Source organism: Columba livia, chromosome 3 (genome assembly GCF_036013475.1).
Source record: "Columba livia isolate bColLiv1 breed racing homer chromosome 3, bColLiv1.pat.W.v2, whole genome shotgun sequence".
Taxonomy (NCBI): Eukaryota; Metazoa; Chordata; class Aves; order Columbiformes; family Columbidae; genus Columba; species Columba livia.
The window spans coordinates 4,717,609-4,734,706 of NC_088604.1; the positions used below are offsets into that span (position 1 = coordinate 4,717,609).

A 17,098-nucleotide genomic window follows, 5' to 3' on the forward strand; every position below is an offset into this window, starting at 1 on the left:
AAGGGAATGAAGTGATACAGGCTCAGAATAAAGTGCTGATTCTTTATTTAAATGCAAAATCCTTCTCCTGGGATGCTCTAATTTAAATTTCAGTCTTGGAAAAAAAAACAATGTCTTTCCACACGTTGTCTGTATGCTGCTCTATATCAGTATGCAGACTGTGCAGATAACAAATGATGAAAACACGGGTATGGCAGGGTGAAGAAATGTGGTAAAGCCCTGTAAGTGATGTGCTTGTGTAGAGGAACCGAAACTTTGTTCATTGTAAACCTTTCTGCTGGACAGACAGATTGCAGCCTCTGCTGTTATCAGTACATTGCAACAAGGGCTTTTGGGCTGAGGCATTAAGTTTATGAATCCATAAAATCCCCATTCTTCCAATGTGATATCAGGGACATAATTTATTTTGCTCATTTCTCACCTTTCCATCTGTAAACTGCGGATTAAAATAAAAGGATTTTTTATTATTTTGGTGGTGCCGTCTACTTGGAAGTGAAGACTGTTTCATACTTCCATACATATTGCTCTCACCCAAGGAATCAAAGTGGTATGGTAAGGTAAACTAGTAGCCATTTGGTATAGTGCTCCTTCCTATTTATAACAGACACCAAGTTTTACCCTCTGCATTTCTAAAGTACAAAATCATCCCATGAACAGAAAGTAACATGTCATTCCTAGGTAACAGATGAATTACCTCTGTGAGTAGCACTGGGTGTTTACAGAGCATTAATTTTCTGATTTTTTTCTTTTTTTTTCCTTTTAATTTTACATTCCTTTGCACGTGAAAGAACTGGAAGCAAGCAACATCCAGAAACATGCTTGTATGTGAGACCTTACAACATCTCTGTTCAGGTGCAACCCTCAGATGGAGAAATTGACAAAGAGCTTCCTGTACAGCCGAAAATCATTTTCCTGGACAGGAAGGTACGATTTGCCTCTCATGGATGGATGCTTCTATTAATTCTATCAATTTTTTGATATTACTAAGCAATCCAAAAGCTAAATATTTGTGTTTTAAAACTATTTTCTATTATGGAGTCATTACTATTTTGCTGGACAGACAAAAGTGTAGCCACAGAATAACTAGCCCCAAGTAGGACATTTTTACAGTGTGGTGTCAAATCTAAGCCGGGACAGCTTCCTGGACATTATTTCTGGATGCAAAGTTGCTTTACAATAAAACCAGCTCAGTATATCCATTAGTCAGGAGACAGATTTTAAAACTTTTGAGGTACAAAACTTTCAGCTTCTTCCTATTTCACTTCAGTTCCCTACACAAAGCGTCTTGTGTTGTAGGCTGTGGAATATACTCTTTGCTCTCCAGCTCCCACAGAAAGGTAAAACCTTTCCACAAACCAAGTCTGCTGGATGTCAAACGTTGTTGGCTACCTGAAATGACATGCAAAACTTACATTTAGTTAATTGAATCTTTCCTTGAGTTTCATCCACTTCTTCAGATGTTTCAGGTTTTCTACTAGGCTTGAGAAAGAGTATCTCCCACCCAAAAAAAAAATAAAAAACCTGAAAGATAATATTTTTATATACACATAGACTACAGGATCGAGATCCTGCACATCTCTTATTGCTGGATAATTCAGGTATCAAAATTAGTTTCTTTCCCTGAGGGTATGAAGAACTTAAATCTTCAGTCTGACTAAACAGAATGACTGAATCTACTTTTTTGCTGAACTTATGGAGTCACCATCTTTGGAAATATTCAAAAGCCACCTGAACATAGTAATGGGCAACCACTTCTACGTGGCCCTGATCCAGCAGAGAGTTGGACCAAATGATGTCCAGTGGTCCTGTCCAGCCTCAAACATACTATAATTCTGTGAATTTAATTGCCATAGAAACCACAGAGTCGAAATTAGCTGCTTCTCATATGTGATGTAAATGTGACCCTGGATACTTCAAGCAAAGCAGAAAACCTTGCCAGACTTAATTGAAACTGACCTGAAGTCGCCAAAGTTGGTCCCTCTGAGCTTAAACTCATCTTAAAGAGTTATGTTGAGCTTTGTGACATTTTTAACATGTGACATGCAGATGTAAACTACCCTACCTCTGGTCATTGAAAAATTATCACAATTGTTAAAACCATCAGAACTTTCTTTCCTCTTGTTGAGGAGACAAGACCTTAATTCTTCTCTTTTGTTCTTCCTCCCAGGGTCAAAGAGTTGACAAACTGGGGCCCCCCTCAGAACCTTGGGTTGTATCAGCTCACCTCAAGGGCTCCTCTGAGGCTCTGCTAAAAGGTTTGGATGTGTTTTCTTATCACAAGGGTTATGGCAAAACAGCTGTGCAGAATGATTGTGATAAATTTAGGAGCTGTCCCTGAGAAATACTGGGTTTGAAACAAAATGAAAAAGAATTAGAAATCCTAATACTTGGTTGCCAGATATTGCTAATTGGAGCAACTTCCTTAGAGTTATTAACAACCTGTTTGTCTCAGCAAAGGATCTGGCCACGTACAGAAAGAAACACTGCTTATTGTTTGTAATCATCATACATGAAAATGCTTTTCCTAAGGAATTTAAACGTTTCACTTCTGGTCCTCATTTATCAAAAGAAAGAAAGAAAGAAAGAAAGAAAGAAAGGAAGGATAGAGAAAGAAAGAAGGAAAGAAGAAGAGAAAGAAAGAAAGTCACTGAAGAGAAATGCACTTCACATTCTTTAAAAGATACATGCATCAAATTAATAGTCAATAAACTCCAGCAAAGAAAGAACTGCGTAGTACAGATGTTCTGCATATAATAGTTTGCTGCAGTTTTTCCTTTGACAAATGTCCTTATTGCTCTCGTCTTTTGAAGCATATGAAAGCAGCATTTAATCGAAATGGGTCCCATCTAGCACACTGAGGCTGCTTCATCTGACAACAGCCAAACTGCCTCATGGAAAGAAGTTTAGCTCCAAATTAGCTTGCTTCTACGTTAAATACCAGCTTGCCTGAGAGATCTTCATGGAGATGCCCATATATATCTGAAATATTCTAAGCTTTGAAGCATATGTGCCCAAGAGCTGAGATAGTGTCTGTTGAGAAGTACAGTACAGTACTTCAGGCTTCATCATAGACTAGAAATAGCAATTATAAAGTATTTGAACAGAGCTGACAAGACCCTCGATAAAAGCAGTGTTGCAGTGAGTATCAGAGCCAAGAAAAGTCTTGGTAGTCCAGGCAGATACTGTCATAAGAAGGATCACGTGCAGAGTAGATAAATATAAGTGAGTTGGGATTAGGCTGGAGCAAATGGAGAAATCTAGATTCTCATAACTCCAGCAAGTCCATTCACAGTATAAATTGCCTATTTATCACAGGTGGTCCTGGAGATTCACAGTGAAATTGGGAATCTGGTGTCCTAGATGTTGTACAAAAATAAGAAAGCATATATGCAGTTAACTGGGATATTAGTATATTAAATAGTACCAGACGATGGAGAGGGGCAACTTCAGAATTTCTGTTGCTGGAACATTGAAATGGGGCATACTTTTGCCTGGGACCTTGTCTCAGGTTGTTTCTTACCATGGTTCAAGAGGCAACACAGCAAGGAATTGATCTCAGTAGGCAGTTTGCATTGCAGCATCTCTGTTTGGGGGCTGTAAAATTTTAAGAGGTCTGGCCAGGGCATACCAGTTCTTCAGTGCCAAAGAACAGATCTTGGAGCTGTTTATATTATATAGATGTAGGGGCAAAATATGGGATAAAACCAGAGAAACCGTCCTGCAGTCTGGGCTACCATCAAAAGCCTTGTCTCCATACTGACGCTCCTACGCATTTGTGACTGCAATATACCTCATAAAGAAGTTTACTACTTCACCACTCTGTTCAATATCTTAGACATGGGGATTGCAGAGTATAAATGTTCTCACACTCAGACTCTCTGTACCTTTATTCATGTTGCACTTGAGCTGGCAAAAGTTCGTGCTTGTGATCACTGCAGCAAGTCTAAAATCCTAAGAAGTTCTGACTTCTGATCCTCACCTGAAACAGCATTTTGGAATTTGTCTGTCTTTAGGATTTTACTCCTGAATGAAGCCCAGACCTGGTCAATATTGCTTAAAGGCCAGGACTTGACTAGTGCTCAAAGATACGCACAATAAAATGGAGATCCAGTTGCAAAGTAAATTATAACATTTTAAAAAAGCCTACAAAAACTAAAAGCCGTGGCAAGTATAACTAGTGGCTCAGAATGCATTCCCTGATAGGTCAGAACAAGAGGTGAAGTGATGGAGGAACAGGTTCTCCTGGGTTCATTTTAATGGTCCCCATGGAGCTTTCCCCTGCTAGGTTTCCAGCTGAAAGTTTCTGCTGTACCACAATGGAGAAGTCACCACAAACCTTTCTCATGGCCAAATCCCTTTCAAAGTGTCTGAAAGGGTTGGAGAAAAGTTTAAAACTATTTAATAGTAGGACAAGAGGCAATATGCCCAAGTGATGAAGTGAAACAGCAGCAAATCAGAAAAGGGTTAAAATAGTCAGCTCTTTTCCCTCTGCTGCAGTGGCTGGCTCCTTGAGATAATGACTTCAAGACAAAAATTAGTCTCTCACTAATACTATCCTAACCTTGCTGAAACACTTAGTGACACAACACACGTATTAAATCAAAAAGATGAGCATCTGGAACTTTCTAGTGCATCCATATAGCTCCCATTACCTTGTTCCCTTTAACATCTGTATTCATGTCACACCCCCACGATATAGACACGTACAGTAAATGCCACTTCACAATGAACGCAGGGAACCAAGATTCAGAAGCTAAGGTTCTTCAGTCTATCAGAAATTCAGCACCCATGTAAATCTGAAGACCTGATCCTATATGAAATTTCTGGAATCAGTCAAAAAGTTTGTGATTAGGAAGGACATTGAAATTAAGCTTTCTGAAGTCCTCTTTAAGTCACAAGGACTCTTGGTGGGGCTTAGATGGTTCTTATCTGGACACTGTTAGTTGCAATGCAAGTTTTTATTACTCTGCAGGGCTCACCCAAGTACCGGTCATAGATGGATATGCAAGCTTTTCCAGCCTGGCTGTTTCTAGTTCAGGCACAAACTGGAAACTTGCGTTCACTGTCACATCACCTCCAGGTAAGCTCCATTTTCTGCATGGTTTATTTTTGATTTGGTAACGGAACTCAAGCCCCTACATCTGTAAAATGGGAGTTGAGCTTTGTTTGAATGAGTGAAGCAGTGCCAAACCTCTAAGTAGCTGGACTTCTTTTACATGTCTAAGTTGGTATCACCCAGACAGCAAGAGAGCTGGGTGATTCCTGTGCTACCCCAAAAATCAAGATGAGATATTAGAAGGAAGTAGAGGATGTCATGTTTTTCTTTCTGAATTTCCTAGCTATGAATCCCTTGCAGGAATCAGTTACTTAAGGTCAGCTAAGCCACCAAAGCAAACCTTTTCCTATAAATTGAGTCTTCTACTTATTTTTTTTTTTTTTCTTTCTGTTCCATAACTTTCCATCTGTGGTCCCAGTTACTTTAGTAGTGCCTTCACTCAGTTTGCCTGCACCCGACCATCTTTACGGGTGCAACGGGTTATGCACACTCAAAGTTGTGCCTTTGGGAGTGGGCTCTGCTACAGTATCCTTGACAGTTTGCAGAGGTGACATTGGGACCTCCAGAACATTGGCACACTGAGAATAAGACACCACATGAACTCCATCTTGTGAAAACTTCAGGGTATCTGCATTAGAGAACCACCTGATTAACTGTTCAGGGGCCTGAATTTATCTACAAATCTGGCTCTGAATCTATGTAGGAGTCAAAGTGTTGGTTTCTCATCTCAGACTGACTGTTCAGGCAAGTCAATGGAAAAGCAGGAACATGCTATCTGGTGTGTAGTCTGAAGACATATTCAGATAAAGGTGTTTTAAGACTGTATGTAAAGTCTCTATTCTGCTATTAAATACATACATATATGTGTATATATGTATGGATATATATCCAGATAGAGATCGATATAGATATCACCATATATACATAAGGAGGCTTAGAGGTGACCTCATCACTCTCTAGAACTACCTGAAGGGAACTTATAGCCAGGTGGGGATTGGGCTCTTCTCCCAGGCAGTTAGCAATAGGACAAGGGGGCATGGGCTTCAACTCTGCCAGAGGAAATTGAGGCTGGCTATTAGAAAGCAATTCTTTGCAGAGAGAGTGGTCAGGCATTGGAATGGCTGCCCAGGGAGGTGCTGGACTCACTGGCCCTGGAGGTTTTTAAACTGAGATTGGACATGGCACTTAGTGCCATGATCTAGTCAATGGACTGGAGTTGGACCAAGGGTTAGAATTGACGATCTCTGAGGTTTTTTCCAACCCAGTTGATTCTGTGATTCTGTTTTATATATATATATATATATAAGTATATAACCTAAAACCCATCAGATAGAAAGAAGCCTAGGAAGGACAGATAGACCTGTTTCCCAAAGAGGTAAATTGGTGTGTGTGCCACTGCACAAAGCCCTGACAAGCACTTTTTTGAAATTCTGAACATCTATTCGTAGATGATCTCAAAATGGGAGTAGGTACAGACTATTTGTAATGAGAGAACTCTAAGATAGAGTAGCTTGTTTCAGCCAGACAAAACAAAACAAACAAACAAACAAAACAAAACAGAGAGAACAAGTGCACCAGACAGGTGAAGTGGTCAAGGCAAAATGGCTAATGAAAATAGTCTCAGCTAAAATAAATAGAAGAAGTTTACATTTGTACTGTATTTTTCTGAACTGCCTATCTTAATAGAAAGGAATAGTGAGAGCAGATCAAACCACCTTTGGATGGAGGTCAATACACATATAGATGGTATTGTGCAACATGGTGCACACAATGGCATGAGATGGGATTTACAATCCAAGAAACTCCTTCCTATCCTTGGAAAAAATTAAGATCCAGATTTTTTTTTTCATGAGAAATCTTTGTTACTCCTAGTCACAAGTGGCTAATAAACATGAAGTGCTGCCCATGGCTTTGCAAAGGGAGAATTGGGGTGCAGTGAGTACTTAGAGGTGGACATTTGAAGGGGGAACATGTGTCTATTTTGAGGCTGTATGCTGCTGAACACCTGCACCTCCCATTGTCTTCACTTCAGTGAGAGCAGATGGAAAGTCCGCAGCTCACCGGACTTGACTCTTTAGTGGGAAAAACAGCTTAATGAAATTTGTTTTGAAAGCTACTTCAGGTTAGTCTCAAAATCTTCTTTCCTCTGAAGGTCAAATGCAGATGTCTTTCATGAAATATTTACAGAATCACAGAATAGTTGGGGTTGGAAGGGACCTCTGGAGACCATTTAGTCCAACCCACCTGCTAAAGCAGGTTCACTTAGAGTGTTGCAAAGAGGTGTTTTCAGCTCGCAATATGGACAGCTGGTGCATCTGTGTATCACCTTTGCAAATCAGAGCATTGTACACTTTTAATATGCATTGCAAAAGTATGCACAAAAAAAAACCCCAATCCCCTTTGCATGTTCATAATTGGGAACCAAGCTAGAGATAGAATGGATGTCAGACTTACTGAAGATATTTGTCTACTGGTTGACATAAACAAAAACAAAAAACCATAATCAGCTGGTAGAAGTTTGAGATACTTTTCCATGACCAGATTTCTATGTGTGCCCTGGCATATTTTGTGTTTTGTAGGCAGGTCAGAAGATGCAGCTGATGTTGAGTGCAATAATACCACTCAACCTGTGGAGAGTAATCTATTCATAGCCCTGCTGTGTAGTTTTGTTCCATGTTTCACAATAATATGCACTTGACTGATATGGATCCCAATGCACTTGATCCACCCACTTTCCATTCAAACCAATAGCACTCTACTCACACACTATTCGAGCAGAGTGAAGCACCTTCAAGCACCTGCCTGGGTAGAGGCCTTGATATCTGTGAGATTATTTCTTTCCCCTCAACTGATAGTGTTTGTACCTGCAGGCAAATTTTTCCCAATTGGACCATGCTTCCCACATTGTTCTGATAAAGCCCGGCACTGTTCAAGTGGACAATGTTCCCACAAATCTAATAATTTCAGATAAAAGTACTTATACCTACTTACCCTATTCTCCAAGACTCCATCTGACAGTATTTCTGATTTTTCAATGAACAGATGAACAAGGCTTTTAGATTTCTATTAAAAGTGGAACTCAAACAAGAAAAAGAAATATCCATCCACCAAAATTATTAGAATTATTACAATTGTGGGATTAACACTGATAATGAGTCAAGTAGTAAGACAGGTAATGCGTTGATACACCAATCCACATCCTTCAAACTAGTCTACAGAAAGTACCAGGGCCAGTTTAGTTAAAATCCTGTCCTTCCTAGGAACATCTCCATTCAAAATGTGGTTTTGACTTTCAAAACAAACTTTTGACCCAGGGAATCAAAACCTCTCCTTGTTTCTGGTTTTTAAGATGGCAGTATTAGGCAACTTCCAGTCCTTGAAGCTCAGATGCTGAGACCAAATGAACTCTTGACCACAGAAAATCCGAGTAGTGGCTGGCTTGATTCTGGCTTCATTTACATAAAACTTTAGGATCTCTGAACAAAGAGATTACCCAAAACTCATGTGCATCAAGAGACAAAATATTTACTATGCTAGCAGCAAATACACAGATTTTTTGTTTGTTTATAATGCTCAATAACAACATGGTGGAAAATATGAACAAGTTCACTGGGAGTTTTCTACATCATGGACTTAAGCTTAATGATAGTGAATGTTTCTAGATTCCCCATAACTTAAATTCATATGAATCAGGTATAACCTCTAAAGGCTGTGTAAGACTTAGCACCTATCTTGTAACCATCTTCTCTGCCTTGCTAGGCAGAATGTGCATATTTTCTCTCTGGAACCAGTCTGTTTGGCCTCAGAAATAGATACTTTTCTGTGTTTGGTAGTCAGCTGGACAAATTCATAGAAGAAATATTAAAGAGAGATGAATATAAAGAGGTTGCCTCTGCTTCAGGAAGCACTGAAAGCTTGAAATTTATTTCGGAGAAGTATTGTTACGTATCTACTTTTGTTCTGGCACTCAGTCCTACATAAATATTGTAGGCTGATATTGGGCATGGAGATAAATGGACTTATGGTTTGCTCCTGCATGCATTTTTAAGAGCATCATCACTGTTGAAAGGCTATAGCACAGAGTTTTAGCTGTGGAACCAGTGTTCTTACTTTTGTAATAAACTCTGACTGCTTTAAATTCTCAGGGGCTACATTTGCTGTGCTGTCTCAGCCGTTTACCATCTTCCCTGTCCCCATGGGAGTGAAGGCCAGCACGATCCTTGTTGTCATGTTGGGCTCAGCAGCATCTACATTCATCCTCACTCTTGCATTCTGCTGGTTCAAGAAGAGCAAAAGCAACAGTAAGTTAGAAATGCCCACTAAAATTTATACTTGCAGACTCCCTGCTTTATTTAAAAAATCTTCGGAGTGGCCATGACAGGATTCAGACAATGGCACTCAAAGAAAGCTCTAAGTTCAGCAGATAATAGTACAGCTCATAATTCAGGGCTATGTGGTTTTGTGCCTGTAACAAATACCTGAGTCCTGGCTGAAAAGAGTTTTAACTGTATGTGAAACGTGAGGGAAATCAGATTACTATGGGGCAGACAAGGAACTGAGAAACAAAGAAAATGTTTGTGGTGACTTTAATGATCTGTTCAGCCTCTGCATTTTCCAGATAAAGGATGAAATTGTCAAATATTACTGTGGTGAGGTTTTGCAAAGGCTTGCTGCTGACACAGGGCCAGACACAACTGCGGTGCAAATGCCAAAGGAATGGGGGCACAACCACACTCACATCCCAGATCACATTATCAGCATCATATAAGCAAAAGTTGTAAAGAGAGGTCTACAGCTTCTCTGGAGTTCTCCCCAAGCAAATCCACAGCCCTACTGATCTACCGTAAGGTCATTTTTTTTTTTGGCATTCTCCTTAAAACAAATATTTCTACCTCAAGGAGGCTTTCCCGTTGCAGAAAGCCTAAAGTTGTTTGTGTAGGAGAAGAACTGAAAATAAAAGGGCATGACTGCGACTGTTGGTGTCTTGATTGCCAAACAGCCACCTTAAACTTCTGGATATGTTGAGAGTTACCAATAACTTGACCTTTCAGATATGCTAACTGGAGTTGGGACCTAGTCAAATGTGCAGGTAACCCACAGGAGTAAATGCACATCCCAGTTAATAAGACATCTCCCACTAGTTTCAAGACCTTCTCACTAGTTTCTCCAAACATTTGTCTTCAAGTAACATTGCAAATCCATGCTAAACGGTCTTTCACCTTCACTGCACCATGTGCACTAGCTGCAATAACCTCTAAATTACTAGTATTACTGAACATAGTGGCAGCATAAAAAAATATTTTTACTAAATAGAATGGGTGGGATCCTGAATAACAAAACACAAGATGGCATGAACATAAAGGAACTCTCTCTGCTTTTGGGCAGAAAACAAACACTTCTAGGTTATCTGTTAATTCACCAGCAATATGTTGTTGCTTGAATTGACAGTTGCTGTTGAGCTGCAGGTGGATTTAGAGTGATGCGATTGTTTGTTTCATTACAGAAGCGAGGACTGAACGAGCTGATGTACCAAAGCCCAGCACCACAGCACCCCGTAAACAAGCACAACCTCATGCAGCTGAAATCCAGCCTCGTTACAATCAAGAAGAAAAAGAATGTGGTGTGCCTGTAGCAGGAGGTGAGGCTGCCGTTTGGCAATATTTCAAATTTATAAACAGTTGGACATGAAAAGTGGTTTAGGTCTCTCAACAAACTACAGGTTTGTATAGGATCACTGGTGCAGTTCTTCTCAGGTCTATCACTTTATTACCTCCTCCTCTTTCTCCTCCCTGGTATTTTTCTATTTGTCATTTTATCTCCTTTTATATATATTGTGTGAAATCCTAGCTCCACAGAAGGCAGCAGCATAATCCCTCTTGCTCAATGATTTCCATGGTTTCACCTAGTGTGTCTGGAGTGGGGCAGGGACCTACACGCCCAGTGCCCTCAGCACGCCTGGAGCAACAGGGCTTTTCCTGCCCAGGTCTCCAAGTGCTGTGGCAATAACGGAACAGTGCTCAAACAGCTCTGGACAAGATAACAGGCTGTGGAGGGCTGGAGGTAGGAAATACACTCCTGGCTCATTTGCTTGATGTCGTTTACCTCCACCACTCACTGGGTCTTCATGTTGTGCTGGCTGAGCAGTGAGTCCAAGCCAGCACATCACAGAATCTTAGAATAATTCTGGTTGAAGAGATCCTCAAGATCATAGAGTCCAACCATTAACCCAACACTGGCACTAAACCATGTCCCTAAGAACCTCATCTACGTGTCTTTTAAACCCCTCCAAGGATGGTGACTCCACCATTTCCCTGGGCAATCTGTTCCAATGCCTGACAACCCTTTCCATTAAGAAATTGTTCCCAATATCCTATCTAAACCTCCCCTGGTGCCACTGGAGGCCATTTCCTCTGGTCCTATCACTTGTTACTTGGGAGAAGAGTCTGACCCCCTGTCATTCCAGCCTCCTTTGAGGTAGTTGTAGAGACTGAGGTCTCCCCTCCCCCATCTTTTCTCCAGGTAATACCTCCCTTGGTCCCTCAGCCGCTTCTCATCAGACTTGCTCTCTAGACCCTCAAAGCAGCTCCATTTCTACCCACCCCACTGCGTGTCCCTCTTTAGTCCCCGAGGTCCCTGCCACAAACACCTCTTTCCACACACCTCCTCGAGACTTGTCTTTTCATCCTCTGCTGATCAAACATGACTCCTTCTGAGGTCACGGAAAAGCAGACAGCCTCAGGGGCATGTGGCTGGCAGCATAAAGCACTGGTTTCCTTTTCTGCAAGTGTGAAGTGTTCTTATAGTAGTTGGCTGGGGTTTTCTTTTGTCTCACCTGCCAACAGTGCAGATCTAAGGGCATTCGAATAACCCCTCTGAACTACCCATTTGCTCTGTTTCGGGAATTTTTCCTCCTTCTCCTTCCCAATGTCTGTGGATTACATAAGAGGCAGGAAGAGGCGAGCTGGATTTTTATCTCCTTTTAATTAGCATCCATCACAAAAGCAGAGGGAGAGAGAGAAGGAGAGATGAAATTCTGCAGTTTATGTGTTTTGATATTTGCTGTGCTTCTCCAAAACACAGCGTTCAGCTGTGTGCCTTAGGATACATATCTGCTATAAATTCATTTTTTATCTAATTTGTCTGAGATCTAAGCTTCCTGTGGAGGTCTGAGATCAAAGGATCTGATTCTGTCTGATGTCAGCTCTGACACATAATGCGTGCTGACTTAGTTCTGTCTATAAACTCGCAGTGGGAGGCTGCCATTCTCCCTTGGTACCTTTACATAGTGAACTTTCATTTTGGCTGGGGAGTCTGACAGGTATAGAGTTGATTGGAGCCGTCATGTAAATAATTCATGGAAATTTTTATTTTATTTTATTTTATTTTTTTTTTGGTCAGAAATAGGCAATCCAGCCACTTAAAGTCTTTTAGGAATTGTTGCAAGACAAAAAGATTCCCCAATATGTTCAAATCTAAACAAGGATAACAATATCTTAAGTGAGTTTGATACATATGACTTGGAAATGTCGAATGTTTGATTTCCTTCTATTTAAAGTGCTGTTGGTTTTGGAGAAAGAGAGTAGAAATCAAAACTGCAGCTTTTTGTTTAGTTTCTGCTTTATAGCTCTTCCCCCCATAAGAAATTCCACCTTTTTAATACAATTAAGTGTTTAGAGCTTTTATTCTTAATCACCACAGTAAGTCTTGCAAGACAGAGTCTTTTTATTTCATAGGTTATGCAGTATTGCAGGGGAGAAGGGATCAATATATTACCTTGTCTGAACTTGGTGCAACAAAAAACATCCTCAGCTTCGCATGATCAGCTCTCTCTTGAATTAAATAATTTTGATGGACTAATGCATGGTCAGAACAACATCTGGAAGTGGAGGAATCTGTTGTTTCTTAGTTGTTTTTACAATTTATTACGTTGGTTCATCATCACCATGGAAAAGTTTTATCCTTTAACAGCTTACGCTTCCTAGCTTCAACTTCCAGTCTTTTTATATTATACCTGATTGATCTTTATCCTGAAATCCTTGGCCACCATCACTCAGAAATCACTGTTGTATTCCTGAAGAGGTTCTGCATCCCATGCTCCAAGGATGCTCAGATCAGCTCCTCCTTCTTCCTTTCTATCAGCTTGCCATTTTTTCCACCTTTTACAAAATTTCATCAGAACTAATTTTAGTTTGAATTCCAAATCACTGGTGGAACCAAAATATTATCCATTTCAATGGTACTGCCACACATCCCCACCTCTGAGAATTATTTCCCATATTTAATTATTTCCTGAGCTCTGTTTGCTGGTATTTAATCCAGTTAATCATGTGCTTTACTGATATTGAATAATTTGTATTTAATTAAAAAAAAAATCAGGATATTTTAGATTACTATTTAATACAAACCTCAAGGCAGTATTTCATCCTTGAAACTGTTCATATCCAGAAAACTTTTAGCCTCTTCTGTTAACTCAAACTCATTTGAAAATACCGATTTTCACAGTTGAAAATGATACCTTTGAAGATGGAGGGGGCATCAATATATATCAAGAAATAACATGAAGCTCTGGTATAAGGGATTATGACCTGATCATCTAGTTTACGTGTATAAGGGAGAAAATTGAACCTAGACATTTTTGTAATCTGTATTTCAAAACAGCCAACTACCTAATGTTAAGACATCTTAAGAAGGAAAACTGTTACATGCGAAATGTGTGACTACTGAAAATTTATGGACAACTTTTCAGTGGATTTCCAGGAAGCATAATCCTGAAATTGAAAGTTGTAAAAAAAACCCACCACTTCTAAACAGGAAAAGTGAATATAATCATAAAGAAATAGGGGAATTGTACAAAATAAATGAAGACACGGGAAAATTATTATTAACCCTGCTAAGGGCTAAACTTCAATGACAATCTTGAAAAAGAGGGAGTTGTAGCGACACATTTTCTGGGATCATTTGTGGAAAAGACCTATAATATATGATGATGAACAGACCGTGAAAGCTGTCATTGTCCTCTAACATGTGAGCTATGTGGACTAGAACTAGTTCTGAATTTGGAACAAGTATAAGAAGTTTGGGTCTGGGTTGATTTCATCTTGTTTTCAGGGAGGAAGGGGGAAGATTGCAAGCATTTTACAAATGTTTTTAAGCATCCAGATGAGGCAGGCTGCCTGGCCTGCAGTGGAGTAATAGCATACCCTGTCAACTCAGAAGCCATCTCCTGTAACACTACAAGTGATTCTGCCTCGGTGGTTGATAACTCTTTGGTTTATTAAGATGTGAACATATTTCATTTTCACATGAAAAATGCATAGTGTATATTTTGCTTTTTCTGCTTTTTTTCAACATCATTTTTTAAGCAGCAGTCTTTGCATTCAGTAGAATCTGAATGCTAGAAATGAAAAGTCCTACCTTACATTACAACTTGATTCAAAGAGGCTTGATGTCTATTTTAGGTGTGCAGTATTAAATTTATTCTCAGTCTTAGCAATACATAGCTTATTAACCAGATGTATTCTATATACTTCATTTTTAGGCATTTAGTGAAATATTTGAAAACCATTGGAGGGTACTCTAGGAGCTGCTAGTGTATCAGACTAGTTGTTTTGGTTGATGTGTATTTATTCATGGGCACAGTGTGTGGTTATTCAGTTTTAACAACTTATTTCTGTCAAACTGAAATTTGTGACCTGTTGTAATTATTTCCCCAAACAAAACTGCTTTTTCATTAATATCTTTAACGCACAGTGAAGGCATAGAAGGGTAAGGAATGTGAAGGTAAAGTCTTGCAGATATTGTAAAGCACAAACAGTACTTGGTTTCACAGATATGGAAGGAACCGGACCAGTTGGACATGCCACAGAACAACTGGAGGAGCTGAACCTGCATCCTTGTGAAACCAAGGTGGTGAGAAAGATGAGCACATTTTCTTCAGGTAGGAACTGTGACCGTCACCAACAGCCAACTGAAGGAACATCTGGTGACTCTCTGGAACTTCAGCAGCCAACAGTCCCAAGGCATTCCAACCAGAAGGATGTCCCCCAGCCTTCAGCTGGCTACAACGATGAGAGAGAGAAGACCAAAAAGATGACCAAACCTCAGAATAATGTTGGAGACCATGTTGCAGTGGTAGCAGCAGAGGTGTAAGAGAAGTGATGTGAGCTGCTAAACCACTGATAAAGCAAGCTTTGCCTGGTTTGCAGCCAATGCAAATCTGAGCCTTTTATCCCTGTGGTTAGGTAAAAACATATATGTTAATGTGGGGAATCAAACTGCCACACTGCACATGTACAAATGAACCTGTTACCTGGAACTGTAGCCAACTGGGAGACTCTGGCCTTGTCTATGACTTTGAATTCTCTTAGTTTCCAAAACAGGGTGTGTGCATCTAAACTGCCTGTTGAGTGTGGTCCTTCCGACACCTTGAAAACTCCCTCCAAGAGTTGTTTGGGGGAATTCTAGCTGAAGAGCTGGGTCAGCTTTGAGGTTACATTCAAAAACATTCAGAGATTAGCCTAATGATTCATCAGTGCAGATGATCGGATTTCTGACTCTTCAATATAATGACACTGATGTAGTCTTAGTGGCTGGAGCAATGCCAATTGGTATGTATACATGTATACAAATATTTGGAAATTTTCCTATTTCTTCCAATCATGCCTTTACTTTCATTCAAAGAACCTCAGTATGTGCATAAATATTTTCTTTTTTTTCTGAGGAAAAACAAATATATATTCAATTCTCATTTCACTGTGACTTGAATAAGTTCTTCCATTTCCCCCTAATTAAACTTGTGGTGGTGTTGTTTCTTGTTTTTTGTTTTTTGGTTTTTTTTTTAATTAAAGTATTTTGCTGAGTTAAATCTTCACCATGTCATTGTTTTCTAACACCCTTAAATCACTGGCTTGTTATGAACACTACTCTTTATGAATGATAATAACAATGCTGATGTTCTTCAGTTGCTCAGAGAATTCCTCTGTGCTTTGTTTTACTGAACTGGAAGATGAGGGATTTCATTATGCCCTCTCTGTAAAATTTGTGGCGACAAGGTGGCCTAGTGGCACAATATAAAATTTATACTCCTCTGCAGAAAAAACAGTCAAGCAGGAAGATGATGTTTCTTCTCAGATCAGCAGTGGAAGAGGAGGTAAGGAATCTCCATTTGAAGAAAAAGTGAAAACAACCACAAAAAAATTCACTTAAAGCTGAAGGACCTAAGGTGCAGATGTTGCTCAATGATCTACAGGGTTCTCTAGACAAAAAAACAGATTCACCAGCATTGTTTTCTGCATTATACTGTTTATAAGCATCATTTTCTGGTGAAATCACAATGATTCTGTGGTGATCCAGGCTTCTGGCTGACTGCACAGGAGCTTTTCTGGCTTAAGATGTTTATGAATGGGTGACTTATATTATTAAGTGCAACAGACGAGCCCCTCTGACCTCTTCCATGTTGTGGGAAAGCAATTTCTTACAGTGTTTTCTTCGGAAGACAAAGTATTATTTTATGTAAGTAGACATGGTAGATCCCTAAGCCTCATGTTTCCACATCCCAATAAGAAAATATAACTGGCGGAGACATCAGGTGTGGTGAAATGGTTTGGAGATCCTTCCTTTCCTCCACAGCTGATACCCAGCTTTATATGTTCTCACATGGTAGGAGATCCTTTCCGCTCTGCAGATAAGCAATTCCTCCATCTCCTGAACTCCACTCCCCTTCAGTAGTTCTACTCCTAGTAAGTGACTTTGTCATATCCAAGCAGCATGAGAACAAATAATATTTAATTACAAATGTCATACTTTATGCAAATAATATGCAAATAACATGTAACACAAATGATTTGCAAAAATTCTACAATGGAGCCTTCTTTTTAGGAAAAAACAAACATACTGGAAGCAGTTAAGGGCTTTAATTAATCCTTTAATTCATAATCCTTGCATTTATCAATCTGTGTTTACAGAAAAAATAATGTCTTGTGTGTCTAGACCTCTAATGGAATAAGCAGGGCTAAAAATTCTTAAACTGTGGCATTCTTGATC

The 17,098-nt window shown here is 39.7% G+C and overlaps 1 protein-coding gene across 2 annotated transcripts in view; it reads left to right on the forward strand.

Annotated features, from left to right (window-relative positions):
- Positions 1-15,927, forward strand: part of PKHD1 (PKHD1 ciliary IPT domain containing fibrocystin/polyductin) — a 278,356-nt gene extending 262,429 nt beyond the window's left edge. For both annotated transcript variants that reach the window (XM_065055657.1, XM_065055656.1), the window contains exons 61-66: positions 789-924; positions 2,168-2,255; positions 4,973-5,080; positions 9,202-9,357; positions 10,560-10,694; positions 14,886-15,927. In XM_065055657.1, coding sequence (XP_064911729.1) covers positions 789-924; positions 2,168-2,255; positions 4,973-5,080; positions 9,202-9,357; positions 10,560-10,694; positions 14,886-15,205 — 943 coding nt within the window. In that variant the 3' untranslated portion in view covers positions 15,206-15,927. The remainder of the gene's footprint in view (positions 1-788; positions 925-2,167; positions 2,256-4,972; positions 5,081-9,201; positions 9,358-10,559; positions 10,695-14,885) is intronic.
- The last annotated feature ends 1,171 nt before the right edge of the window (positions 15,928-17,098 follow it).